Source organism: Radiomyces spectabilis (assembly GCF_025331425.1).
Source record: "Radiomyces spectabilis strain NRRL 2753 chromosome Unknown BYT42scaffold_8, whole genome shotgun sequence".
NCBI classification, from domain to species: domain Eukaryota; kingdom Fungi; phylum Mucoromycota; class Mucoromycetes; order Mucorales; family Radiomycetaceae; genus Radiomyces; species Radiomyces spectabilis.
This window is the reverse complement of record NW_026251933.1, coordinates 1,077,042-1,103,741: the sequence shown is the minus strand read 5'-3', so window position 1 is coordinate 1,103,741 and position 26,700 is coordinate 1,077,042. Positions and strand designations below refer to the sequence as shown.

The window sequence follows — 26,700 nt, the reverse complement described above, 5'->3', positions numbered from 1 at the left end:
GAACCCACTTTTTGGATAGAAAAGAAGATGTTCCTGCACAGACGTCGTTCAAAAAACTGGAAGCGAGCTTGAATTGAATGAAATGTGACGTGCATTGAGCGAGACTTTCCATAAAAGGAGAAACGAACGGTCCTTGAAAATCGACGACCAGCGATCAAAAAAAAAAAAAATACCTTCAAATGAAGACGAATGAATCATTTCTATTGTTATTTTTCTTTTCCTCTCTAGTATCTCTTTTCCTCTACTCATCTTTATATACCTGCTTTTATTAACTTCCCAGTTAACTTGAACGCCTATCTCTATATTTTACGTTTGACTGTTCTATTACATCACAGGCAATGACAATGAATGAAACTACTGCAGCAACGCCTCTGCAACAAGACGCTCTCCGGCAGAGCAACACACAAACTTCTGCAGCTCGTACGTAAGATTCCAATTGCACAGTTGCCTGAATATCTTTGCCTCTCTTTCTCTCTCTTTCTCTCTGTCCCGAGCAATCGACTAATGAATGATATTATACGAATAACCGTACCATTGGAAAATTGGTCATTTTATTTTTCCGTTTTTATCTTTCTTTATAGGCCATGAGCCTTCTACGGCCGATCTGTCGATGAACGAAGCCGTGAATCATGCCTCAAACGAAGATGCAAAAGTGGGTCATGATGATGAAATGTCACATCCAGGCAATGACGACACGTACGGAATTTATCCAAATAAGGAAATGAGCAAGATTTATGGTTTCAGCTCAGCTAAGGTGGCAAATCCCCAATTTTGTTTAGGATCACCCAAGTGAAAGGGTTTCTTCAACGGTTGGGACTCGGTCCGTTGCTGAAATCCGAAGAACAGCGAAAGACGGAAAAAGAACAGCATCGTAAGGATGTTATCGATGCGTCGTCCGTCCGCAGTGTTAGTTCGGCGACTTCCGGTAGCAGTGGAGATTCGTGGAGTAGTGAGTCAAGTAATGCCGAACCGGTCGCATTCACTTCGTCGTCGGAACTCGGCCTCAAGTATCCGACCAACACCCCGATTCACAATGTCCCGTATGTCAAGGTACGACATTTTTAAGCGTCCGCCTCACCACGATCACTCCGTTGATTAATCATCTCTTTTGTTTTTTTTTTTTTTTCTTCTCACGCAATTGGAATCAGATGAAGTCTCACAATAAAAAGAACCGCGCTGGTCTTTCCCGTCTCGTCCAGGTTCAAACATTATCGACGGAAACGGAAACAGGCGAAAGTGATCACGGAGCGATTTGGTCCATTGAATTTAGCAAAGATGGAAAATACATGGCGGCCGGAGGTCAATCGCGCGAAGTGTTGGTGTGGCAAGTACGCAATGCCGACAATCATGACGACAAAGATGCTCCCGACGTAGAAGATTCCATGGACGTCATTAATGAAATGCCCATTGCCCGATACAAAGGTCACACAGCCGACATTCTCGATCTCAGCTGGTCCAAAGTAAGTAGTCGTCAACGTAAGCACAGAGAGTCTTTGAGCCTTTTTTTCTGACAGAATCTCCATAGAATAACTTTTTATTGTCAAGCTCAATGGATAAAACAGTTCGGTAAGGGTCATGAACATGGGACCTGAGTACGCAACAACCGTGGAATTGTTTTTAAATAACAAGTGTGGATGAAAATAGATTGTGGCATGTTTCCAGAAAGGAATGTTTATGCGTTTTCCGTCATTTGGATTTCGTTCCCTCAATCGAATTTCACCCCAAGGTAACAAGACTCAGCCGCAGAAACCCTGCCTGCACACATTAGAAAATCAGATGAATTAAGACATCAGCTTCATAGGATGATCGTTACTTCCTTTCTGGATCGCTCGATGGCAAGATCCGTGTGTGGAGTATTCCTGAAAAAAAGGTGGTGTTCTGGAACGAGTTACCCAAAGAAGATATGGTGACTGCCGTCGGGTTCACATGGGATGGCAAGATGGTTTGCGCGGGTACCAATATTGGCAATGTTTTCTTTTATGATACACACGAGCTGAAGTATCACACCCAAATCGCAGTCAAAGAATCTAGTGTCATTGGCTCAAGAAAAGGACGAAAAATCACCGGCATTCGCGCCATGCCCGGCATGCTTCCCGATGAAGAAAAGATCCTTGTCACCAGCAACGACTCTCGAGTGCGTCTCTATAATATGAAAGACAAGAGTCTCATGTTCAAATTCAAAGGCCCGGTATGCCAGTCCATGCAAATCCATGCCAACTTTAGGTAAAAAATTAGTCAACCTCCATGAAAGTAGTTTTTGGATGAAGCTAACCAGCTATCGTATTGCTCAGTGATGACGGACAATACATTATCTGCGGATCCGAAGATGGCGGTGTTTATTTGTGGACGTCAGAACAAGTGAATTTCTCGCCATTTCATCAGTTGCGAGATAGTCGAATCAAAGCGGCGGCGGCTTTGGGCAACTATGGGGAACAATTGGTCAAGACAGCGATGCAAAGTACGACCGCGGAGGGACAGCCGACGCGTTTGTCGGTATGGTTGAAGCGTGGTAGTGATCGATTGACGAATCATAACGAACACTTTGACGCTCACGACGAAGCGGTCACGGTGGCCACGTTTGCTCCTACGAAAACGCGACAAATCCTTGCACGATCGGGTCGTGATATCATCTACAAGCATACACCGGTTTACGTCCGTGTGGCACAGGATGTCACGACCAAAGTGGATGAACACAACTATGTACACCAGCAGGATTCACTCGATAACTATGTGGAAGCCGACGAAGAAACGCGTAGAAAATACACCTATCCTGACGGCCACATTCTCGTTTCAGCCGACTATCGCGGCACTATCAAGATTTGGCGCATGGATTCCGGTATCTACGAAACCACTGTGGCCCCTGCAAATGATACAGTGATTACTGCGGTGCCTGTCGCGGTGAGCACGCACTCACTGAAATCCAAAGATTCGGATTCGAAAACTCGATTGAGCGGTTTGTTCTCTTCCTTCCATCATTGAAAAAAATCCCCTCGGTTTACTCTTTAGTTCTATTGTTTATTCTTGTACAGTTCATGCTTTAATGATTTTATGAAAAATGTAGCTCTCTCCTTATCCTTTATATACTTTCGTTGCAAATAGTTGCTTGTCAAATAAATATCTGTATAACACATTGTTTCCCAATATACTCGGCCATCTATTCGACGAGTCAATGTGAAAAAATGGTCGCCAACGGCATGATTCACTACTTCCAAGTATGACAATGTCGAAAAGGAAGGTTTGGAAATCGAGTGCTTGTATAATTGATATCAAGTGAAAAATAAAAGAGCGTTCAGTTATAGCCTGGTTTGATATACTCTGGTCAGGGTTTGCCCATGTGACCTACCGTGTTGCGTGGTCATTCCTAGCACAGATTATCATGCAAAAAAACCAAGTATTCCAAGATTTGCAACTCAGCCTAGGGCGCAACTGAGGCACATGGCTTAGGCTGGATTATTGGTTCTTTATGGGGCCCATCGTTCATAGACAGGGACAAAATACTGTCAATAAAAGCAGATATGGTAGAGGAAGATAGTTTGAGGAGGCAGCAAGTGTCATTCTGTGCTTGCTTCTTTTCTCTGCTTTTGGTGAAGATGACCTTTGTATGTGACAAGTCAAGGTTGGTCATGGAGATAATGAATATATGATTTATTGAAATACAATATGGTTGAAAGTGATTTAAAGAAAATAGTCGTTCACTTTCTACAAAGAACGAGTCGCACATTGTAAGCTCGTATATTGGTGACATTGATGTTCATATAAAGATGTACCAGAAAAGAACAGAAACAACGGTGGAAAGTGCATATGGATGAAAAAGCAAAAGGTATAAAAGGAGATGGCAAATGTTCTAAGCAAGATAAAACAGCAATCGAATGTGCTTTATAAAAATGTGGAGTGCATTGAATTTGGTATGATTTGGTTTTCCTTTTTTTGCTCTGTGGTTCCTTTGAACTCGCGGCAAAGAGGGAGGAGACTTAGTGGGCGTCGACCCATTCCCAATCGCTGAATCCGTCGCGAATGAGATCAGGAAAGTTGGAAGGATTGGGGTGGGTGAGGCTGGCGATAATAGAAGCGTCCTGATCCACGAACCATTCAGTGTCCGCCAGACGATTCAGTGGGTTCTGCTTGTGTTTTCCTTGGATAGACACACTGCCACTGGGAGTTGGTTCACCGGTGGAATCCTGCCATATTTCGTCGGCATCCTCTTCTCCGTCGGTTTCCGATGCATCCGTCTCGCTTTCTGCCGTGCCAGTCTCTGTTGGCCCTTCACACCAAACCCATTGGGATTGTTTCCGTCGTTTATTTTGTGCTCGAACTCTTTTCTTGGCAACAATTTGAATACTTTTCTGCAAGATGATATTGGTGTCTTCCAAAGCTTGTGTTTCTTTACGTAAAGAAACGATGGTTTGCCGCAACTCTTTCAGGGTGTCGGATGGCGGAGAGTCGACGACCTCATTTTTGTTTGCGGGTTCTGAAGCATGCACTGTGACGTCCTTGGCATGGGCGGGATGGTTGTCATGAAAATCCGGTTCTTTTTTCACCCACGCACCAGGGAGTCCCCGATCGTCGTTGATGCTACTACGTTTGACAAGAAGACTATCGGCGGGACCGGGAAATAAAACGGAAGAGACAAGTGCCATAGGCGACACGGATTCGGTGATATTGTCCTCCCACTGTCGGTTCTTGGGAATACCGGCATAAGAACCAGGAAGGTGATAGTCCTCGAGAGCTTCAACGACACTCATGCTCCGTAGTTATGAAGAAAAAAAAATAGAAAAGAGTTTCCAAGTACCGCAAGTGCAGAAAGAAACCGAAAAAGAAAGAAAAAAAAAGTGTAGACAAAACAATCAAAAGAGCAAGAGGAAAAGAAAGAGAAACAAAGGAAATCCCAATTACTTTTTTGCACACAAATCAAGCACCAGTCATGAACACGTTGTTCTCAGGAGAAATGGAGTTTTTGTCCAAGGATCCCGTGCCACCCCACTTCAAGTCAGGTGTTTTAAGTAGAAAAAAAAAAAGGGAGGATCATATGGCTCGGACATGCAGTTACCAAAAGATATTTATTTGAATTGATTGTACGCCGCCACTAAAAAAATTCAAACCATTCCGGGATGGGGTTCTTTTTGAGACTTTTAGTTGGCTTCCACTGCGGGGGCTTCAGCGGCAGGGGCAGGGACACCAAAGTCCTGGGCAGAGGGTTCAGTGATGACGGACTCATCCTTGGGTTCGAGGATGGTGACGATATCGGGAAGGGTCTGCTTGGGACCGTTGCGACCGGTAGGATCGCTGTCCAACATGATCTTGACCTTGATACCGAGAACACCCTGACGCATCATGACGTGACGAACAGCGGTGGTGATGAAATCGCGGGTAGGTTGACCAGAGTGGATCATGAAACCATCGCTGAACTTCATGGCCTTGGCACGAGCGGCACGGAGCTTGCCAGAAACGACAACTTCGCAACCCTTGGCGCCAGACTCCATAACGAAACGGACGACACCGTAACAGGCACTATGTGACCGGTCAAAAATCAGTCACTCAAGTTTTCCCCTTCTTCAATCATGAACTGGATTGTGTTGTGTAATTCTTACCGACGAACAGCCAAACCGTTGAGAAGCTTGAACTTGACGGACTCGCACTGAGCAATGGCGCAAAGACCACGGTTCTGAACACGTTCGGCGTAGAGTTCAACCGAGTTCTCAGAGAACTTGAAACGCTTCTGGACAAGGAAGGTCAATTCTCTGATGCGGCGACCCTTCTCACCGAGAACGTTCTGGGTGTGAGTGGCACGGATGATGATTCTAATTATGAATTGAATGATAAGCAAACATCGCCATGTATGCCGAAGAATATTGCTCTTCGTCCTTCCTTTACTTACTCAGTGCGTGCAGGGGTAACACGGACTTCGACACCAGCATAGCCATCTTCGGCAAGCTCGCGGGTGAAGAACTCGTTGAGTTCAGCATAGAAGACACCGTCGGCGACCTTGAAAAAAAGAAGTTAGTCTATCCATTCAAGGGACGTTTTTAATGACATTCATGCCGTTACTTACGAACTGTATAGGGAGGGAAGGAAAAATAGAGTCGAGTATAAACAATCAAAGATAGGTCCATCGTCGAATAAAAAAAGAGGTGCATGCAGATAGGAAGTAGAGAAAAAAAATAAAAAAAGTAATGGTAAGTATATACTGTGCTTGCGTACGGCGTAGTTACACTCTCTCTTCCGCTTTTGCCATTCGACGGTGCCCAATGTTTTTCACACAATTGTATTTTTCCTCTATGTCGGTTGCCGCATCGGTATAAGGATGATCACTGGTATTCTTTATGACCGGCTTCAGTGTAGTAGGATCAATCCATCCATTCCCGATCCATCCATCCATTGGGTGTTTATTTTCGAATCCTCTTTCTCGACGCATCCATCGTGTATGTGTGTGTGTATCCATTGAGTCCATCGTTTGGCAAAGCGTTCACGCACCTTTCTCTTCTTGGAAATTTGAGCGGCCATATTACGAAAGAGGAGGTCTTCTGAGGATCGCAGGTGACCAGGCCACTTGAGAGCGGGCCGTAGCGTGCGTCGTGTGACGGCTTTTTGGCCGCGCTCTCTTTCCGATGCTCTCTGGGACAATTGAGAATCCCAGTGGTGGCTGAGTTCGGTTTCAAATGGTTGCCACCCAATCCATGTATGAGCTGTGCGCGCCACAACTGTTATGAGCCATGGTTGTTATTCCATGTTACGCTTTTGGACAAATTATATTACACGATGAAGATGACTTGAAATTGATCACGATTATTCTTTGTACGGTAACGTATAAGCAAAAAAGCATGAACTCATACAACAAAAAATAAAGAGACTTTTTTTTTGTACACGCTGAGAATCATAAATTTAGCTTTTATCAAAAATGGTACACGACAGTATCAAGAAAGGAGAATTCCACAACAGCATTTGTATTTCTGCTTGCCCGTTGGGTAAAAAGTAAGCTGTAATATTAAAGAATGCTTGCCAACTGGAGTCCATACGCAAAAGAATTGGAAGCACCAAATAAACGAGTCATCAATTTGCAAGTACCTTTGGCGGTGCAAGTTAGCCATGAGAAGAATGAAATCTCGATGCATTGAATGCAAAAGTAACTGCAAATATAGAAACCGATGGTATTCATAAAATGGTGGCGCCCCAGAATGCATCAGCTCGCAGAAACATGGCATCGGATCTCAATTTTTTCCAAGGTGGTCATGCATGCATCGAGGTGCTTTGTTAAACTTGCATATATCCCTTCTTTTCTTTTTGGTTCTCTCTGAATGTGAATAAGCAATAGCCTACCATCAAATTTTGGGAAGCCAAGGAGAAAGATGGCATTCATCGGAAACAAAAGCCCCCCTATGACCCCTTCGGCTACGTTTTTTCTCTGTTTGATGGTATTCTCCCCATTTTAGGGAAACGGGATAAGTCCACTGCAAAAGAAACTTGCAAAACCATTTGTGGAATTGTCGATCACATATACTACACACACTGTTGATCAAATTTCTCACGACTTGCATCTACTTTCATTCTCGTTTCTACTCCACATGAGATTCCATCATAATGAAGAGAGCATAATGGCATTGAATGAAGGACACCTAGCAGTTCAAGTAGTCTCGTTTTTCAGGCAAATGAATTCACTGTCGCAAAGGAGTCTGCGGTCAAGGCCAGGCCTCGGCGGAGTTCCTTTTTCTTTTTTGGCGCGATGCGTGGGCGAGCAAACAGGTGACTGAAAAGAAAAATGTTAAACAGACCACATGGTTGCTTTGTCGGTTGTGGATTTGGTAACTAAACGCCCAGAACATGCTCGCTCAGCATACCAAAAATGGCCTAGATGAAAAAAAGCAATCGTTGAAGCGACAAGCTATAAAAAAAAAAAGAACCGAATACTGTGATCACTATCGCTTTATTTGCAAGACGGCTCAACTATAGATGATTAATATTAGCATAGCATATCAGTATATTGCCACTCTCGTGATAAAAGGAACAACATTGAAGTTAGTCAAGATATCATACAACTGATAATCAAAAAAAAAAAGATGGGTTCATGTGCCCCTCCCACTTTTAGACGTATCTATTTTTGTACAAACGAAATGACGGTTCCTCCAAAAAAAAAATCAGCGTTTATCCATACTGATCCCATCTGTTTTGAAATCAACTCGGTTAAATCGTAACCTATATGGTGAAATATACGATCCATCCAGTCAATCCATGAGGGAAGTATGAAGGCCTCATATAGTGAACCAAATCTTCAATCTTCTTTTTTTTTTCGTGGTCATTTGAATCACTGTGGTAAAAAAAATCCCATCATTGGTCCTAAAACAGCCTATATTCCGCTGATTAGATGTTAACCAATTTACATGGTAAATGAACCATGAATAGGTCACTTGTTCGGTCCTTTTAGGGGGAAGAAAAGGGGAGGATTTATTGAAAAAAAAAAAAGAAATCCATTAAATGTCGGGCAACATGAAAAATAAAGGAATTGACCGACCTCTCAATATCCATGGATACCAAAAGTGTCAAGCCAACTCGATTGTCAAGCCAACTCGATTGATACAGAAGAAAAAATAAAGGAGGACATGACAAATGAAGGAAACAATGGTCATAACGATGGACTGAAAAAAGGAAAAAAAAGAATCAATCCGATGGAGCATCCATAAACATATGACAGGATGTAATACGCTCATCGTTGAAACTGACAAAAAAAAAGAAGAAACGTAAAGAAAGAAAGAGAAAAAGATATGATACATCATCAAGAAAAAAAGAGAAACAAAACGCAGAACTGTACAATACTTTCAAAAAAAAAAAAGAAACCATTTCTGGCTTCACAGATCCAAAGAAAACAACAACCGAAGAAATAGAGTAAAAATACACACCGTAACTCATGTCAAGATAAAAAAAAAAGCATCAGCCAAAAAGAAACCCCTCCTTTCAAGAAAAATGGGACAATGTAGAAACAAAAAGCAAACAACAAATATACAAGAAAGAAAGGGTATTTGAATCATGCAAAAAAGAAAAGAATAAACCAAAAAAAAAAAAGAAACCAAAAGAATAATGAACAAGACAAGTTTCGGTGGGTAAAATGGCATGTGAAGTCAAGAAAGGATTCCCAAAAAAATAAAAAAGATATCGAAACAACTCGTACGTCTTCCTCTTGTCAAGGTGAAGTGGGTGCCATTTTTTTAAGTGGCGGCCACTTGAATATTCAACATCGATTGTAAACCACGCTGGATTTCCGTGAGATGATGGTGTTGATGCGATTCGATATCAGGAGCGGTCGCCATTTTGGAAGGAAACAAGGGCGTGGGATGAGTGGAAGTGGAGGGAGAAGAGTAAGGCATCAAGAGACTCAACAAATCCTTGGATTGATGTTGAAGCGAGGCAGAGGAGGAGAAAGAGGAACCGGAGGACGAAGAATGGAAAGAGGGACTGGTGGTGGTGGCCGGTCCAGAATAGATGAGGGAATCCAAACCAGGGTGATGATGGAGAAGGGAGACAGTACGGGGACGGGATGACACCATGGGAGAAGGTGAGGATGAATTCGAGGAGGAAGTAGTAGAGGATGAGAAAGGATCACGGAAGGCAGGAATGGGCAAAGTACTGGGAGCAGGAGCGTTATTAAACGTTGGACCGGCATACATGTGGTCCACAGCGCTATTGGCCCGACGACGTGAACTAGGTGAAGGTTGTTGTCTGCTAAACCGAAAATGGGGAATGATCAATAAGGGATGTCCTTTTCTCTTTTTTTTTTTTTCCTTCCCCGTTTCTGCTTGAAAAAAAAAGGCTTAGGGGATATAATAATATTTACCTCTTCAAGTCCAAGGAAGATGAAACGGTGTGAACGGATGCGGCTTGAAGGGAAGAAGTCTTGGGAGAACCCTTGGGGCGTTTCGACTGACGACGTGAATGCGATTTCTTCTTTCCGGTATCAGAATCCTCAGTCTCAGTTGTCATGGACGACGAACAACCGGAACTAGTATCCGACTGCATGCCGTCGGGTTCTTGTTTAGTGCGGTCACTACGGCGACTTTTCTTCTTTGACTTGTCCTTCTTTTTACTCTTGCCGCTCTCACTGTCCGAACTCGATGATGAGCCAGTCTTCTTTTTATTGGATTTGTTGCTGGACTTGTTCGAACGGGTGGATTGCTGTTGCTTGGGTGACGACGGCAACGGTTGCGAGGTGAGAGACTCTTTCTTGGGATGAGCGGACTTGGAGGAGGAGGAGGAGGAGGAGGGTAGGGTAGGGAGCACCACTGTTGTCGTGGGAAGGGAAGTACAAGCACTGGTCTTTGGCTTGCTGCTGACGGCAGAGGATGACGATGAGGTAAATGGTGAATTAGGTAACATAACGGATGAACAAGCCATGATATGTGTGAAGAAGTAGTTTTTAGTGCTTAGTTGTGAATAATGCGTAGGCTCTTATTTTTTTAGGGTTTTCTGGAGAAAGGAAGAAGAATAAAAAAAAAAGAGGAAAGGATAAAAAAAAAGGAAAAAAAAAAGCTGTATAAATGATAATGACCAAATAGAAAATAAAGGAAGAAAAAGAAAATAAGAGCAAAAGCAAAAAAAGAGAGGAGGTTATAAATATGCTCAAAAAAGGAGATTCAACCAAAAGTAAAACTGGGCCCACCCAAGCATGCAATAAAAAAAAAGCTTAGGGATTTTTTTTTATAGAAAGCAACGTGCTTTCTCTTGTTCCATGAATATCCCAATGAAATTTTCAAAATTGCTGCGTCCTTATTGGTTCATCAAAAATGGAAAACTGCAATGACATCAATCACAGCAATCACTTACAGAGTTCTATCTCCGCCATTTTTCAGTCCCAGCGGATGAATCAACGTCATTTTTCCCACTCGCCAAACGACGGACCCATCCAGAAAACGAAGACCGATTACCCAACGGAATGAAAGAAGGGTCGCAACTACGTAATAACAAAAGCACATCAAAACGCGCTTTCACGGTGTCCCCTAGTCAGGTAAACACACAGAGCAGTTGGATCGGCATAGAGTATGTAACATACATATTTGGAGGCACAATGAAAATTGGGCTGCACTGGTGATAAAGATATGGTTAGAGTAGGCAGCTGTTTAATTTTCAAGGAGAATCTATAAAAAAAAAAAAAAAAAAAAAAAAAAAGTCTAAACGTAGATCATCAAGTTCTTTATCATCCGTCCACAAGGGAAGAAAAGGGGATGATGGGAAAAGAAAGGACATGCGCACATTCACGCCGATATTACAGAATCATGGAGAAAAAGACTAAAAATGATGGGACCTTTTGGTTCATCTTTGGGTTGGACAAGGAATCCAAAGTGCCTTCTTCATAAAATTGAGGTATGACAATAAAAATATAGTAGCCTTTCATTGCACACCGTTCAACCTAAACTCATCGCCACCCATCACCTTTTTTTTTGTGCACACACACACGCGCAAAAAAGAGAAAAATGAACCCAAAAGAAAAAAAGACCAGACCAGGAAAACAAAACCAGCTTATGCCTGTAATCAAATACCGCATGACCTCCCAAAACTGGATCTTCTTTCAACTCTTTTTTTCACCTTCTTTTTTATTTTTATTTTCCAACTGTCTACTTCTTTAACATTTTATTTTTCTTTTTCCTCTCTTTTCATCCATTTTTCTTTTTCAGTGTGATTTCTTTTCTTTCTTCTTTTTCTTCCCTTCTTATACAGTTGTCTATCAGTGTGTTTTTATTTTTTCTCCAAATCGCCGTTCAACGCCCCCCTTTTCTTTTTTGGTAGTTTTGAAATACAATGTCTAGGTTACCTAGTGCTCCAGGTGTATCCACTGGGATACCGCCTCCGAAATCCAGGTTGGCTCGACAACGGTCCCTTGACTTGAGACATCGCAAGATGCAAGATCAAGCCCCCCCTCCATTGCCACCATTAAAGTCGTCAAAATCAACCAGAGCTTCACTTCGTTCGCGCGCGTCACTTTCTTCTTATGAAGAAGCCGAATCACCCAGCACCTTATCACGTTATTCTCTCTCATCGATCGGGTCTACGCAAACCGCTCTTACTACACCGCGCTCTTCTCTGACGTCTACGAAACCACCCACCAAGCGTCTTTCGTCTGCCAAACCGGCCTCGTTGCCGATGCCACAACAACAGTACCAACCAACGCAGCAGGTCCCACTCAGAATCACAGAAACACCTACCCCCATGTCACTACGTGTTGGTGAACGAGTGGCGGTCGATTCACTGGGCATCGTAGGCACCCTGAAATTTTTGGGTACCACCCAATTTAAAGTTGGTACCTGGGCTGGCATTCAACTTGATATTATCGGTACAGGAAAAAATGATGGCTCAGTGGCAGGGTAAGATCCAACTCAGTATCTTTTCATTTTTTTTTTCTTTTTGGGCTTGGTCTGGCCTATATTTCTTGTTCTCTGCTTTTGCGCGATCGTCATTGCATGCACGGTTTTATTGCGTTGCTGTCACGAGCTTTTTCGCTTCTCCCTTTTTCGCTTAAGGAATCACCATGGTCACATCGCTTGATTACCCTCTAATTTTTTGTCAGTCTTCCTTGAAAAATATCATATGATTTCAAAGAGGAAGTGTTCACTAGTTCCGCTTGTCTGACCTGATTTTTTTTTTTTTTTTTTTTTCAATGACAGCATCCGGTATTTCCAATGCCCTCCTCAGACCGGTTTATTCATTTTGGCGTCCAAAGTGACATCGCTGGATCGGGATTCGGATTCGGTCCGATCGTCCTCGCCAATTTCGCCACAACAGCCTCGTCCAAGATCCGGGGCCTCCAACCGCGCTTCCATGTCCAGTATCAGTTCAGGCTCAAGAGCAGCACGTTACATCGGTATGACCGCTTCTCAGCTTACCCAGCGTCAAGTATCGACCAAAAAGGCAACACGTACACCCTCGATGCAACCCGTGCCAACCCATCCGACAATCCCCCCCGTTCGTCAGTCTCATCCGTCGTACATGGAACCGCCCTCACCCTATCGTAGTCAGGGATCCACCACTTCCCTTCCAGGCGGCATCCCGTCTCCTGCAGTCACGCCTACCAGTAACAGCGTTCACGATACCGATGTCGATGATTACTGTAGTCAGGAACTCTTGTTGAACGGTCACACCAATGACGGAGCAAATCAACCCATGCTCACAGACACACCTCAGCCAATGAATCTGGTCACGTCCAAATCAAGCGTTCCTTTGTTGGGAAGTGAAGGATCTCCTGATCCGGCTCAGCTACAGCAAGACATTGGCCAAGCCATAGCCAACGCCCAGGATGCTACCACCTTGCGTGTGCATCAGTTACGCTTGAGGGTCGAAATGCTCGAAGCCGAAAACAAGTACCTTCAGCTGAAAAATGCGGAAAATACAACGGCAGAACAAATCCTGGAACGGTCCATTGTGCTGCGTAAAAAGAGAACCAAAGGGGAAGGGGAAGCGGACGACGAGGAGGAAGTGGAGTATTTCACCTTGGAAGGTCATAAAGCAATTGTCCAAGAGATTAAGCAAGAACATGCCAATGCGCAAAAGAAGTGGGAATCCGATTCGGAAGATTTGCGCACCTCCGTGCAACAATTGGAATCGCGCGTGAAAGAATTGGAAGCGGAGCAAGCCAATTTGATCAAAGAACGGGACGATTTGTTGCAACAATTCAACGACATGCAAAGCCAAAAAGCACAGATGGAGCGTAAATTGCACGAGTACGAAGAAAAGATTGCCATTGCCGAAGCCAACGCGGCGGCAGCTCAAGCGTCCCGGGCCGTGTCCACGACGACGTCGAATTTCTACTCGGAAAATCCCGAAGAAATGCGCGAACGTCAGATGCAGATGGAAATGGAGATGGAAGAAGTTCATGAAAAACTCGCTTCGCTGATGGAAGCCATGCGTGCCAAAGACATGTTCTTGGGCACCTTGTCGGAACAAGTCGAAACGCATCGCAATGCCGTTGAAGAAAAGGAACGAGAAATCCGTCGCACTCGCGCCGATGCCGATCGTCTCATGCGGGACAAGGAACGGTTGCGCGAAGAACTCAACGATCTGGAAAAGAAGTACATGGAACATCAGGATTGCATCACTCGTGACGATTACGAAAAGATGAAACGCGAAGTGACTCAAGCCAAGGATCAGCTCGCCAAAGAGACCCACGTCGTTGAAGAGTATCGAAAACGCATCGAAGGTCTGGAGCAATCCGTGGATGAACTCAAGCGCGCAGGCATGGAAAGCATTGAATTGTATGAAAGCTCGGTGGAGCTCCATCGCGTTGACATGGAAGCCATCAATGCCCGTTTGATGGATGAACGACGCAAAGTGAGTGTCTTGGAGACCGAGCGGGAAGATTTGCGCAAAGCAGGGTTGGATGCCATTGAAGCGTATGAAACTACCATTGAAGAACTGAAAAAGGAGCAAAATTCCACCGCCGAAGACCATGCCTTCCGTCACAAGGAAATGCAGTCCACCATTGATAAACTCAAACAAGAAATCGCCCAACTGGTGAATGCCAGTGATCACACCGAAGAAGTGGAAAAGATTAAAAGCGTCTGGGAAAGCGAACGCCAACGGTTGGAGGAACAGATGGAGGCCAATTCGCAAGCATTGACCCGTGAACGTGAAGCGCAAGAATCGCTCAAGCAAGAAACAGAAAAGCTCAAAGAGCAATTAAAGGAAACCGACAAGATGACCAAGGAAAAACTCAAACTCGAAGAACGACTCCAGCGGTTGCAAGCCGACTACGACGATCAGCTAACCAACCGCGACAAGTACTTGGACGATGTGCGTCTGGCCGTGGAAAACCAGAAAAAGACGGAAGGCGATTTGCGTCGACTCACGGAAGCCAAGGAAAAAGCCGATCGCGAATTGGCCACCGCTTTGGAAGCACTGAAGCGCGCGGAAACGGAAATGGCCAGCTTACGTGAGCAAACCCCCGTGGATCATGATCTGTTGGCCAAAGAGCGTCAGCAACACGACAAGGATATGGATATCCTTCGTCACGAAATCGAGAAACTGGAAGCCGAGAAAGTGATGCTAATCAAGCAAAAGGAGCAGGCAGAACTGACGGCGGCGCAAACAGCACAGGAACAGGCCAAGACCGACACTTCAGAGGAACTTGCCTCTTTGCAAGCTGAAAATCGCCGGTTGACCACCGAGAACGAGCGGTTGCTTGAATCACAGAAGCAGGCGGAAAATGAATGCTTAAAGTTGATGGAAGAGGTGGAAAAACTTCACTCTGAAGGCGTGCTGATACAGGAAAACAGTGACTTGTTGAACTGTGCTACGGATGATGAACGCATTGCCACCTTGCAACAACAACTCGGTGACGCGAAACGCCAGTTGGAACGGGTGCTTCTCAAACACACCACGGAAACCCGGCAGTTGACCGAGAAGCATGCGGAAGACGACCGAGCCCGTCAGCGAGAAATTGCCGCACTCAACCGCGATGTGTCTGAATTGGAAAGCTTGATCGAGTCCAAAATCTTCAAGGAAGCTGACCTTGAAGAAGCCCTGGAATCCGAACGCAAGCAGGTGAAACGGTTACGCAACGAATTGGGTGATATCAAGGAGCAATTGGACGAATTACGTCGCGACAGACAAGTGCAACAATCGTTGACGAGCAGCAGCACGAGCACCACAAAAAGTTCTCAGGAAACCATGGCAGGTCAACCAGAAACAAAAGACGAAACTAGTGGGTCCACCAAAGAGTCGCTTTACTGTGAAATCTGCGAGGTGTCTGGTCATGATCTGATGAGTTGCAAAGCTGTTTTGACCGAAAATCAAAATGTACATGCAAGCAATGAGGAGTCTCGACCTGTAAGTGGCGATGCATCGACTGGTTCTCTGTAAACGTTGTTTATTGATTGATTGATTGATCTCTATCAGTACTGTGAAAACTGCGAAGAATATGGTTTCCATACCACTCAGCAATGTCCCAATCAAAACGAAACCTATTAAGTCTACCTTGGCTTGAAAAAACGTCCCCTTCCTCTCCTTACCCTATTTCGTCTGTGGCTATTTTCCTTTTCGTGTCTTTATTATATCCCATTGCTTTGTCTGTTTGCTTTTTATTTACCCATCTTCTGTGATATCTTTTGTATAATTCGATACCCCTCGTCCCCCCCCCAAAAAAAAGATGTAGACTTTTTCTTCTTTGCTACATATCAATTTTTCCTTCCCTCCTCGCCCTTGCTTTTCTCTGTATACATCTTTTTTTTGTTTCATAATTTTTTTCCGCCGTTTTTATAAAGCTACTTTTCAGAGTCAAATTCATCATTGTCGACAACTGCTTGCGAAATTATAAACTTGGGTTGCTGGTCCCCTCGGATGTATCTTTTGCTGACTGTATCATGGAGCATGCACATGCCAATATGTAAATACAAGTGATCCATTTTAATTCTTTTCTTTTATCCATACACACATATACTCTATTGAATCATCAAACTACATCAGTCGTCTCCATAAGTCGACCTCTCATATCAGCTGCATCGGCCCAAAAAAGCGAGACACTGCCTTAGCAAACGAATTGGAGGTCCACGTCAATAGGATGAGATGAGCTCAGTTGAGGTCGTTGAGAGTATTTGTCGCGCAAGATATCGCGAATGGTATTCAGCAATTGCTGGTATGATTGATGTGGATTTTCTCGCAGAGCCGCTAAAAAGGATAAAATTATTTCTGAGCTCACCCACAGTATCGCGCTACCCCGCAAGCAAAAAGACTTACTTGTGAAAGCGTGACTCATGGCCCCTGTCGCCTTGCCTGCTTCCTGAGCATCGGCCGAAGTCTGGTCGTCCTTGCATCTGTGGAATAACAATGATTAGCATGACCACGAAATACGGTATTGGCTTTTCCTATTGTGACTAAAGCGTCATTGGCTTTTTTACCCTGAAAACATAATCACATCGGCCGGCGAACTGTTCTTTTCCCTGTTTTCTTCGGCTACATCGCGAGCACTCATCAATTGTTTACCAAGGGACATGATGGATGATAAAGCGCCTTGCTTATCGCCCGTCACGTACGCAAAACCAGCGGATAGTAAGCCAACCCCAGCATCCTTGAACAGGTTCTTTTCTTTGATGACACCTTGCGTAGAATATACATAGGGCAAATCAAGGGCCGTGCCTGAATGACAACTATCAAAAATGGCCGTCAATCGACAGCCTTGGCAGAGGGGTTTGACCAACAGATCATGCATATCCTGTGGATGGAAAAATCAGTTCCAACGATCGATTTGGATTAAAATGCGATTTCATCCAACATACATCATCGATCAGCTGTCCTGAATCCCCTTCGTAATCCGTAAAATCAACAGGATAAATGGTTTCGTCAAATCCATCGTCTTCATCCCCACTGGTATCATGAACCTAGACATCGGCTACGTCAACCACGTCGTAGCGTATAGCATTGTTATTCTCATTGCTTACTCGGCCACCGTGACCACTGTAGTGAAAGAAAAATCTATACAGTCCCGTCAGTGTATCCGTATATCTGTTGTGCCTTTTTTTACTTTCACATACGAATCATTGGGTTGGCAGTCATGCACCAGCCATTGCATTCCTGCCACAATATTGGCGCGAGTGGGAATAAATTTCGGGTCCGTTTGATCATCGGTTAGAATCACCATATCCGCCTAAGTTGCAAAAACATCGTTCCACTTTTGTGTTACCTTCAGCTCATTGACAGACACGAGCTTATCACTTTTTCTGCCTTTTTACCTCGTCAAACCCATACAGGGTGGTCAAAAACTCTTTTACATTGTGAACGTCATTGATACAACCTACGGTTCATCCATCAGTCCCATGCCCAACCTGTTGGTTCTCCTTGCTCTGGGTGTTCTTTTTACCATTCAGTTCATTTGAAGTGCCGAAGTAATTAATTCCAATCAGCAATGCACGCTTCTTTCCTTGACCTGGTTCATACACAGACAACACCATTCAAATTTCTTGCGACGGACAAACTCGTTTGTAGCCATCTCACTTACAGTTTGACAAGCGGAAGTCTGGTGGCGGTTTATCCTTCAGAGCCGGGTGGACGTGCAAGAAGAATTGGCTGTTTGAAGCGTCAGTTTGTCCCTCGCCATATGGAACTAAGTGTCGTTGATATCGGTTTTTAGAGTGGATGACGAAGGGCGCAGACAATTTTCCAAAAAGTGTCACCAGCTGACTTGTGTCCTTTTTTCTTCTGATCTTATTTTTTTTCCACCCAATTTTCCTTTTAACCGACGGGTTTAAACTTACCTGGATATGGAGCGGGATTATGAGCCGACAACGGAGGTTGTGGGTAATTTGGATTGGGATTCTGCATGTCTTCCTGCGTAAACATTGGATCGTAATAATCTGACGCCGGGTCTTCATAACCGTGCGCGCCATTGCGTTGATAGACGTACTATACATTTATTCATGTTTATGCCAGATATACTACCCCATGTCATCCTCGTAGAAGCTTACGTTTGAATCATCCGGGCCTTCACGAGATACTTCTCGGTCAACAGGGTAAGGTGGTGGAGGGGGTGGAGGGGGATAGCCACCAAAGTTCCAGCCTACGTTTTGAGGTGGAGGCGGGGGCGGATAGCCATGATTGTAATAATAGTTTTGTTCGCTCATTGAAAGGGGAAGAAAAAGAAAACGGATGAAAACTGTAAAAGAAGAAAAAAAGTAATAAGAGAGGATAAACTTTTTGATTTTAAACTCTTTCAAATACTATATTTACAGTCACATCAGAAGAACAGATGTTGGCTTTGCTTTTTTTTTAGACTAAATATAAAAAAAAGTAATACTAGGGGATAAAGGTATTCTGGTTATTCATATTCGCCGCTGGCTGATTTTCAGAGAAAAAGGTTTCCCAAGCTACACACAGGCCAAAAATCCCATTGGATTAGCTTTTTTCTCTTGTTTTGCATTTTTAATTGCTGTGCCTTTAAATTTTTTTTTTACCTTGTAAATCAAAACCGTTGGCGTTTTCCGTAAAAGGCGTTCCTGCAGAAGAGAACAGCTGTTGCCAGGTTGCTTGTGTTACCGCCGCCGATGCTGGCAAAGGATCGCCGGTTGAAAGCCATGAAGGCGTAGCCGTGCCTTGAGCAGGCTGAGCGGGTGGCGCGGTGGTGGGGTTGGGTTTCATGGTCGCTGAAGGTTCCTGTTTTGGCCCATCCAGACCAGAAACAAGCTGATGCATACTCATGGGCGAAGCGTTTTCATAATGGGAAGGGGGTTGGCTGATCCCGGAAGAGGACGGGGAAGAGGAGAAATTCGAAGTCTGCGACGACGTCGGTCGGGGTGGGGGCATCGTGGTGTTGTCTGATTTTTTTTCATGTTCCGCCGACGATTTGCCTGAAGCGGGATCGGCACGCAGTAAATTGAACAAGGTCTGCATGAACGCAACAATAGGCGGACTGTAAGGAACATCCTCACACAGCGGAATCATGCACTCATCCATGCTCAGTCGCACATATTCACGCGCCATCGTCGCCACTTCAGGATCCGAACTTGTGCAATTATACACATGAATCAGTGCAGCCTGGAACACAGAGTAAGCTGTCAAACGAGGCCCATTTAAAAAATCCAATCGTCAGTACCATACCCTGGCCTTATTCTGTCTCCTTTAACCTTTGTTTTTTACCTGCAAAATTCCATCCAAATCGACAGATATTGACAGTGGGAACGACGCGTGCAACGTCAATGGAGGCTTTGGCGGCGTTCATGCATTTGCGAACAGACTGAATACACAGTTCTGACTTGCTGTCTTCACCCTCCAGGGCAATGAAGGGTCGTAAAAGTAATACAATCACAGCGTAATAGCACACTGTCAACGGACCTCCTTCTCGCAGCTTGACAGTATCCTGATATTTCTCCGGCTGTCGTCGAATCAACTCGAGATCTTCGGGCGAAATACGATAATTTTCAGGAATTTGAAGGAACCACTCCGTCAGCATACGTTCCAGACTCCACACTGTTTGTTCCATGGCCACGGTCTTGTATCCGTTGATTTTCGCTTTGGGTGAATAGATTCGTCGAAGCACTTCTCCAAGAATTCCTGACAGCTTGGTGAAATTAACAAACACGGTGTAATCCGCATCATTGTTGGCTCCATGAATCATGGGGAGATCAATATCGCAATCGGAATCCGCAATGGCCAACGGTCGTCCCATCACCGCACAACACCAACGATCGGTCAAGTACACACTGTACCACAGCCGTTTTCGTGATTCAATCAGTTGTTCCGATACCTGACACGTCGTCAACGAACGATGCAATCCAAGATCTTGAGCCTAAAAAAACCGATACATATAAATACCGAGGCCCGACACAAAATATTCGTGCGACTTGAAGCTTACCATGCGGACGGCCATGCCAGCTAGAATCCAGTTACGGTAGCCGGTGGTGGAGGAGGTTGGTTGGGCACACAGGAGGACCAAGGCTCGAATATTGGAAATCCGCGGCACCAGATATTCTCGGCGTACCAATTCACTGGTCCGTTCTAATAATGCACGCAAAATGGAATCGCGTTCCACATTGGCTTGGACAAAAATGGGGTTGTCGGAATTTAAGAGAAAGCATGCATACACGGCAATGGCATAGGTTAACAATGGTGATGGAGCAGGCGACGTTCGACCTTCAAAAGCGTCCAAATACTCGTCTTTATCAACAACAGGTAATGTGGGATGAGGCATGCGAAAATACCTATCCATCAGGCAGAGTGTCAATCAATGAATCCCAAAATCGCGGGATCCTGGAATCCCGGGGTCAAAATTATACTTACATATAGACTAGTGCTTCCAGTACGCGGCGGGGTATGACATAGTTGATGGTTTCTTGCTCATTGGAGGCCAACTGGGAGGCGTGTTCTGCATCGGTGGTGTCTCGTACTACCATTAGATCATCATCATAGACATTCATGCGTCGAAGACGGTAGGTGCCCTGATTTGATGGTATTGTGAACAGTTTGGAATTTTCGCCATCCTTTTCAGCCGGAACGGATTGTTGAGATTCCCCCACTGCGGTTTCATGGGTTCCTGACGTGGGAGACTGGCGTTCGGGGCCATTGGAAGGTTCGCCTTCTTTGGAGTTCAGAATGTCACCTACGATATAGAAGCCAGACGAGCTTCCGTGATATCGAATGATTTTGTCTTTTGTTTGTCCTGCCACCGGTGGTTGCGGTGAATGGGTTGCTGAAGACGATGAAGAAGCCGATGGCAGCATGTAAGGTGCGGCTTCGGGACTAGACGACATGGATCGTTGACGTTTATGCGGTGATTCTGAAGTTCCCGGTGATCCATTATTGGAATGCATTTGTTCCACAAGTTGCTCCATCTTTTTCAATCGCGTCTCTAAACTCTCAATGTATCTGTTGCATAGAAATTCATGCACAATTTTTTTCGTTAGCATGGAGCCCACGTGATCTGCATTCTCAACCCATTTCTTTTTTTTTTTTTTTACCCTTTGGGAGGTCCGCGCTTTTTAGCAGTCTAAATCAAGTATGGCAAATCAAAAGCATGAATACCGGTTATGCTCTTTATATATATGAAAAGATCTTACATCGTTGAAGGTGCATTCCCAACCGTATTGCCGGCACGTAGAACAAGGTTGAGAGTCTTTGACATCACATCTAGAAAAAAAAAGAAACAATAAGCGACTTCAGTGGGATACAGCGTGCATAACCAAAACTCCACACTCACTTGATTTTTTTGCGTCGACATATATCACCTGTAACACAACGCTAGTGAGTCCTGAGACCGTCAGGAACATGGACGAAATCAAGCCAACTTACATGCACGGGTAATTCTCGTTCGTTTATTCTTTTCTGTGGGAGCCGGTGGGGGAAGAGGACGAGCCGCTATGGGGATGCCCTGTATCGAGCTACTGCTTGTGGATGCGTAGGGAGACCAAGAAGACATGGAAGGATTGTGCATTGGTAATGGTTCGTTTACTGGCCTCAAGTATGAAAAAAATCTAAATTGCCTCTGTTCTTGGGCTTTTTTTTTTTTTTTTGTGTAGTCTCCCTGTGGAACTGTGGTGTGTATTGTCAAAAAAATAAGGTATGCAATATGACTGGGTCTGTGTTGGGGAAATTTCAAAAAGAGGAAAAGAAAGGGAAAACTGGCCAAAAGACGCTAAAACTATTTCTCCGGAAAAAAACCAGTGGGTTCAGGAAGAAGGCAAATCGGGTGGACCGGAGATTGAATTGATCGTGACTCCGGCCACGGCGTCCCCCCATGTATTAGACCCATTGACGGGCACACCGGGACGCACAGCGTCTTTGGACGATGAAACAGTTTGTGCACTGGAGGAGTTACTGGTTCGTAAACCAAAGGTTGATGGTTTTACTACCATTACTACGGCAACAATTACAATGACCGCCGTTAAACACAGGGTAGCGGCAATACGACACCGTTTCTTCCAAAGATAACTTTCCAAAGGCGACTGAGATCCCACTAGATTGCTGCTACCAATAAACCAAGCCAGAGGACAGAGAAAACCTAGAAAGAACATGTAACGTTCGATGACCAAATGGAAAGGAGACGATGGTGCAGATGCATCATGCGTTTCCGCGGCCACCCGCGGTTCTTGATGAATAACATCTTCTTTGTCAAAGTCATCTTTGAAATTGGGAAGAAGAACGGACGGAGTTTGGAGGCATTTTGGGTTACTCATCGTTTTTTCGCGTAGTTTAATTATTGTTGTAGTGGATCCAAGTTTCTTTTTTTTTCTGCGTCGATTATTAATGCATTGGAAAAAGTGCTAGAAGGTTTGTCTCCTTTTGAACAATCACATCCAAGCATGATGAGCGGAGTCTTTTTCAGTTTTAAAACGTATCCATGATCTCACCCCATGTCTGATCCGTATAAAAAGGAGGCCACTTTTTTGTGACCTCTCACATCACTACAAGTTTTTTTTCCTGTTCTATATTAACTTTAACAATCATGGTTCAAAATAAGCAAGTTATCTTTACCAAGGTCCCTACCACTTTCCCCGAGGACGGCGAACATATGCAAGTCCGTGAGAGTACCATTGATCTTGATGCCCACCTCACTTCGGGAGAGATTATTTTGAAGAACCTTGCTTTGTCGGTCGACCCTTACATGCGTGGCCGTATGCGAGATCCCTCTGTCAAATCGTATTCTCCCGCATTTCCTTTGAACCAGCCCATGACTGGCAGCACCATGAGTGTCGTGGTCAAGAGCAACCACCCCAAGTTCAAGGAAGGCGATCTTGTCTACGGTAACACCGGTATGGGTATCTTTGAAGAATACACTCGTGTCGGCGGAGTATATCTCGAGAAAGCGTATACTGTGCGCAACGAGCCCAAGGAAAACGGATTGCCCATCACCAATTACTTGGGTGTTTTGGGTATGCCTGGTATGACCGCCTATGTTGGGTAAGTGTTAATAATAAATAAAAAATGCATCAAGCCTAACGCACATGCATGGTAGTTTGTTCAAGATTGGTGCCCCCAAGAAGGGAGAAACTTTGTACGTTTCAGCTGCTTCCGGTGCCGTGGGTCAACTGGTGGGTCAAATGGGCAAGGCGTTTGGTCTTCATGTGGTCGGTTCCGCCGGTTCGGATGAAAAGGTCGAATACTTGAAGTCGATTGGTTTCGACGGTGTGTTCAACTACAAGACCGAAGACATTGACGACAAGCTCGGCGAACTGTGCCCCAACGGTATCGACATTTACTTTGAAAACGTCGGTGGCAAGATGCTCGAATGCGTCATCAAGCGTGCCAACAACTTTGCTCGCATTGTCGCCTGTGGTATGATCTCCCAGTATAACCGCGAACACCCCGAACCTATCCACAACTTGATGCAAGTCGTGGCCAAGCGTTTGCGTATCGAAGGTTTCATTGTCGGTGACCATTTGGACATGGAACAAGAATTCAGAGAAAAGGTGACCAAGATGCTCCTCAACAAGGAAATCCAATACAAAGAATCCGTTGCCCACGGTATCGAAAACACTCCCAAAGCCTTGATTGACGTGCTTCGCGGAAAGAACTTTGGCAAGCAAGTCGTCAAGATTGCTGATCTGTAAATACAATGATTTAACCGTTTTAAAATGTATCAAAGCTCCCAAATAAAATTAAAAAAAAAATCATAAAGAACAAGCACATGTAATGTATGAACCAAGAAAGGTGGCTTTCGGGGACAAAGCGTGTATTATGAAGGAAGGAAAAAAATGCCGGATTAGGGTGGAATGCAATTGAACATCAGGACCAGCCTGGGATATCTTTTTTGTGATTTCTATACGAAAAAATAGGGTGCAGTTATTAGGTTGAAACGTAAGAGGGCCAAAACAAAAAGGAAGAGGAGCGATGCGTACAACAGGATAAAAAAAAATAGAGGCGATGAGTAAGAAGATCAAGAGGCCGAACCATTGCTGTCCACGGACGAAAGTAACGCTTCCAATTCATCATCTACACGTTTAAGATAAAATTCTTCCTGCAGCACCGTCGTCAAAATTTCCTTTCGAAACGCAACAAACAGGTCGGCACTAATATTCAAAGTGTGAATTCACTTTTCAGTCGAATGACAGGTGCAAGTCGCTACCTTTCCAAACGTTGCATCAACAGTTCATGAGATACAGCAATGTCCTTGTCAAATAAGGATGCTTCGTTGGCCAACGCCGTTTCAAGGCATTCCGTTACTTTTTCCAACAGTCGATGACCCGTAGCCTACAATATAACGGGAGATCATTCCGCCATTGTAAGACAAAGAGGCTTTTGCGAATGGAAGATGGATCTATGCGAGGAATGAATGCTTACAGTGGTTCGAAATTCGGACAATAAATGACGTCGAAGTTCGTCAAAGGTGCCTTTGCGTTTAAGATGAAGTACGGCGTCTTCCGGAGTCATCAAGACGATGGACCAATGGTGAAAGGGAAATAGGCAAATGAGGAGAAAAAAAAAAAAAAGAGAAAATCACTTGGTTGTATCTCAGCAGCACTGCAGGTAATTGAAGCTCCGAGGAGTTGAGAGTGGATGTATAGAGACAAGCGACAGTTTTTTATTTTTTTACAATTTTTTCATAACTCCTTTGACCATTGAGCGCCTTCAGGCGGTCGAGTACGTCCTTTTTTTGCGGCTGTTCGCTGAAACCATCCTTTTTTTTGTATTTATGGCTGAATTTTTATATTTATTATATTGATATTCCGCAGCCCTGCCAGCTTCAGCCGCCAGAGCGTATTCCAGTTGTGTCGTATTCGAGTCGTTTTTGATAACACCAGACGATTTCAAAAGCGATATCGAAATCTTTGCGCAGTTGTTTGGCAAAGTGCGATTGGGGAATTTCATTTCCTCTGTATGGAGCTGGATAATCCGCGCTATCCATGACAAAGAGTGGTGTGCGGGCGACTCGTCCATGTACCAGTCGAATGGAGCGAGTTGCGTTGCAGCGTGCCAAAAGTAGTTGTACGTAAAGCGTATGATGCGTAACTGCTGTCCCAACTGCGAATGATTCTTTCTTGGTCGACATACGTTAGTATCCTCTATCGCAGCGTTTTCATAAAGCGTTCGACGATACCCCCGAATATGGTAAGGGGGCGTGAAGTTCAACTGGACCTCACGTCTTTAAAGGTGCATTCCCGATAGAAAGAACGGTGTCTTGGTCTGAGGAGAAGATAATAAACGATAGGAAAATTATCCGGATTCATGGGAAGCCCGCGTTCCATGTTAAGTGAGAGGTCGAATGGGTGATGTCCATGATGGATATGTAATTGATCAGGTTGAGATATAACACAGTCGCAAATGGGCTGCACTCTCCTTTGTCGACAACCTCCCGGAGTTCTGCAATGATGTTATTCATGTCTGTCCAGGAATCTGAGGTCTTGATCACAGCCTTCGGGTTCGCTGGATTTACTTTGGTGTCTTGGGTAAGTTCGAAGGACCCGAACGCTTCCTCAAACGAAGTGGACATGACTGCATGACCAGCCCCTGCAAGTATCGCGATGCAAGCTTCCCAAGTGCGTTGGCGCTCGAACATAGCCCGCGCTGTGTGGAAGGTCGCCAACCGCCAATTCCAAATAAAATGAAGACTTTACTGGCTTCGCTCAACTGCAAATGCAATGTACAAGCATTCCGCCATTTGTGTGTGCGAAAAGACGAAGAATTCGAATAACTGGCACCACAATGACAGATGAAATGCGTGTGTCGTTGTCTGTTTCGTTTTTACTCCCTGAAATCTTGCTGGAACTTGGTGCTTCCATGACCACAAACGTGCGACAAAAAAGGCCAACACTTGATATATTCGAAAAATCGAAAGGATTCCCAGAGAACGTCGAAATAATTCGTGTCTTCTGCTTGCAACAACACCACCTTTGTGCTTCAAAACAGCCTTCCTTCTTGCTCTGACGATAGACATGGGCATGAGGTTTGTTTGAACCCTCTTCGTATGGTGGACCGAAAGATGTCTACGCAGGCGCAGCAACTAAAACAGGAAGGAGAAAGAAGACGCGCGGCAAATGATGGTGTGCGAAGGTAAAAACTAAAGTTTCTGAGTGACATCACGTTTAATGTAGTGACATTGATTTTTATTGGTTGCGACATTACTTGTTGGAAGAATTGTATGAAAAAAGATTGGAATGACGAATTGGGATACACTGTTTTATACTAATGACAATAGTCAATAGTCGAGATTAGACGGTAATCTATTGAAGAAAAAGTGGAATCGACAAAAAATATCAAATGAAAAGGGATTGCCAAGGTTGGGTCACTCGGAAGTTCATATTGCCGAAG

The 26,700-nt window shown here is 44.5% G+C and overlaps 8 protein-coding genes across 8 annotated transcripts; 2 read left to right on the top strand and 6 right to left on the bottom strand.

Annotated features, from left to right (window-relative positions):
* Window positions 1-224: 224 nt before the first annotated feature.
* On the top strand, window positions 225-3,197 carry BYT42DRAFT_574118 (WD40-repeat-containing domain protein). Its single transcript, XM_051568803.1, has 7 exons — window positions 225-696; window positions 780-1,050; window positions 1,149-1,460; window positions 1,526-1,566; window positions 1,645-1,726; window positions 1,802-2,223; window positions 2,292-3,197. The coding sequence occupies exons 1-7, from the start codon at window positions 611-613 to the stop codon at window positions 2,977-2,979; spliced, it is 1,902 nt and encodes a 633-aa protein (XP_051422420.1). The 5' UTR covers window positions 225-610; the 3' UTR covers window positions 2,980-3,197.
* A 774-nt stretch (window positions 3,198-3,971) lies between these two features.
* BYT42DRAFT_615060 (uncharacterized protein) lies at window positions 3,972-4,742 on the bottom strand (the record flags this gene model as incomplete). The annotated part of the gene is made up of 1 exon (XM_051571919.1): window positions 3,972-4,742. One exon carries the CDS (start codon window positions 4,740-4,742, stop codon window positions 3,972-3,974), a length of 771 nt encoding a protein of 256 aa, XP_051422419.1.
* A 387-nt stretch (window positions 4,743-5,129) lies between these two features.
* On the bottom strand, window positions 5,130-6,501 carry BYT42DRAFT_594243 (40S ribosomal protein S3; the record flags this gene model as incomplete). Its single annotated transcript, XM_051570752.1, has 4 exons — window positions 5,130-5,508; window positions 5,589-5,798; window positions 5,876-5,982; window positions 6,472-6,501. The coding sequence occupies 4 exons, from the start codon at window positions 6,499-6,501 to the stop codon at window positions 5,130-5,132; spliced, it is 726 nt and encodes a 241-aa protein (XP_051422418.1).
* A 2,545-nt stretch (window positions 6,502-9,046) lies between these two features.
* Window positions 9,047-10,679, bottom strand: BYT42DRAFT_381690 (uncharacterized protein). The gene is made up of 2 exons (XM_051563308.1): window positions 9,821-10,679; window positions 9,047-9,708 (listed from the first exon to the last, which is right to left on the bottom strand). Exons 1-2 carry the CDS (start codon window positions 10,375-10,377, stop codon window positions 9,195-9,197), a joined length of 1,071 nt encoding a protein of 356 aa, XP_051422417.1. The 5' UTR covers window positions 10,378-10,679; the 3' UTR covers window positions 9,047-9,194.
* A 5,816-nt stretch (window positions 10,680-16,495) lies between these two features.
* Window positions 16,496-21,965, bottom strand: BYT42DRAFT_534567 (caspase domain-containing protein; the record flags this gene model as incomplete). Its single annotated transcript, XM_051565458.1, has 18 exons — window positions 21,745-21,965; window positions 21,653-21,680; window positions 21,513-21,582; window positions 21,414-21,442; window positions 20,737-21,321; window positions 20,312-20,657; window positions 19,597-20,245; window positions 18,915-19,511; window positions 18,525-18,616; window positions 18,219-18,366; window positions 17,963-18,067; window positions 17,825-17,890; window positions 17,697-17,758; window positions 17,499-17,611; window positions 17,406-17,439; window positions 17,244-17,345; window positions 16,866-17,179; window positions 16,496-16,781 (listed from the first exon to the last, which is right to left on the bottom strand). The coding sequence occupies exons 1-18, from the start codon at window positions 21,884-21,886 to the stop codon at window positions 16,496-16,498; spliced, it is 3,768 nt and encodes a 1,255-aa protein (XP_051422416.1). The 5' UTR covers window positions 21,887-21,965.
* BYT42DRAFT_574100 (uncharacterized protein) lies at window positions 21,950-22,980 on the bottom strand. Its single transcript, XM_051568802.1, has 2 exons — window positions 22,939-22,980; window positions 21,950-22,877 (listed from the first exon to the last, which is right to left on the bottom strand). Exon 2 carries the CDS (start codon window positions 22,626-22,628, stop codon window positions 22,122-22,124), a length of 507 nt encoding a protein of 168 aa, XP_051422415.1. The 5' UTR covers window positions 22,629-22,877; window positions 22,939-22,980; the 3' UTR covers window positions 21,950-22,121.
* Window positions 22,898-24,002, top strand: BYT42DRAFT_498160 (uncharacterized protein; the record flags this gene model as incomplete). The annotated part of the gene is made up of 2 exons (XM_051564545.1): window positions 22,898-23,352; window positions 23,408-24,002. 2 exons carry the CDS (start codon window positions 22,898-22,900, stop codon window positions 24,000-24,002), a joined length of 1,050 nt encoding a protein of 349 aa, XP_051422414.1.
* A 47-nt stretch (window positions 24,003-24,049) lies between these two features.
* BYT42DRAFT_574097 (uncharacterized protein) lies at window positions 24,050-24,877 on the bottom strand. The gene is made up of 3 exons (XM_051568801.1): window positions 24,733-24,877; window positions 24,518-24,642; window positions 24,050-24,461 (listed from the first exon to the last, which is right to left on the bottom strand). The coding sequence occupies exons 1-3, from the start codon at window positions 24,820-24,822 to the stop codon at window positions 24,329-24,331; spliced, it is 348 nt and encodes a 115-aa protein (XP_051422413.1). The 5' UTR covers window positions 24,823-24,877; the 3' UTR covers window positions 24,050-24,328.
* Window positions 24,878-26,700: the final 1,823 nt, after the last annotated feature.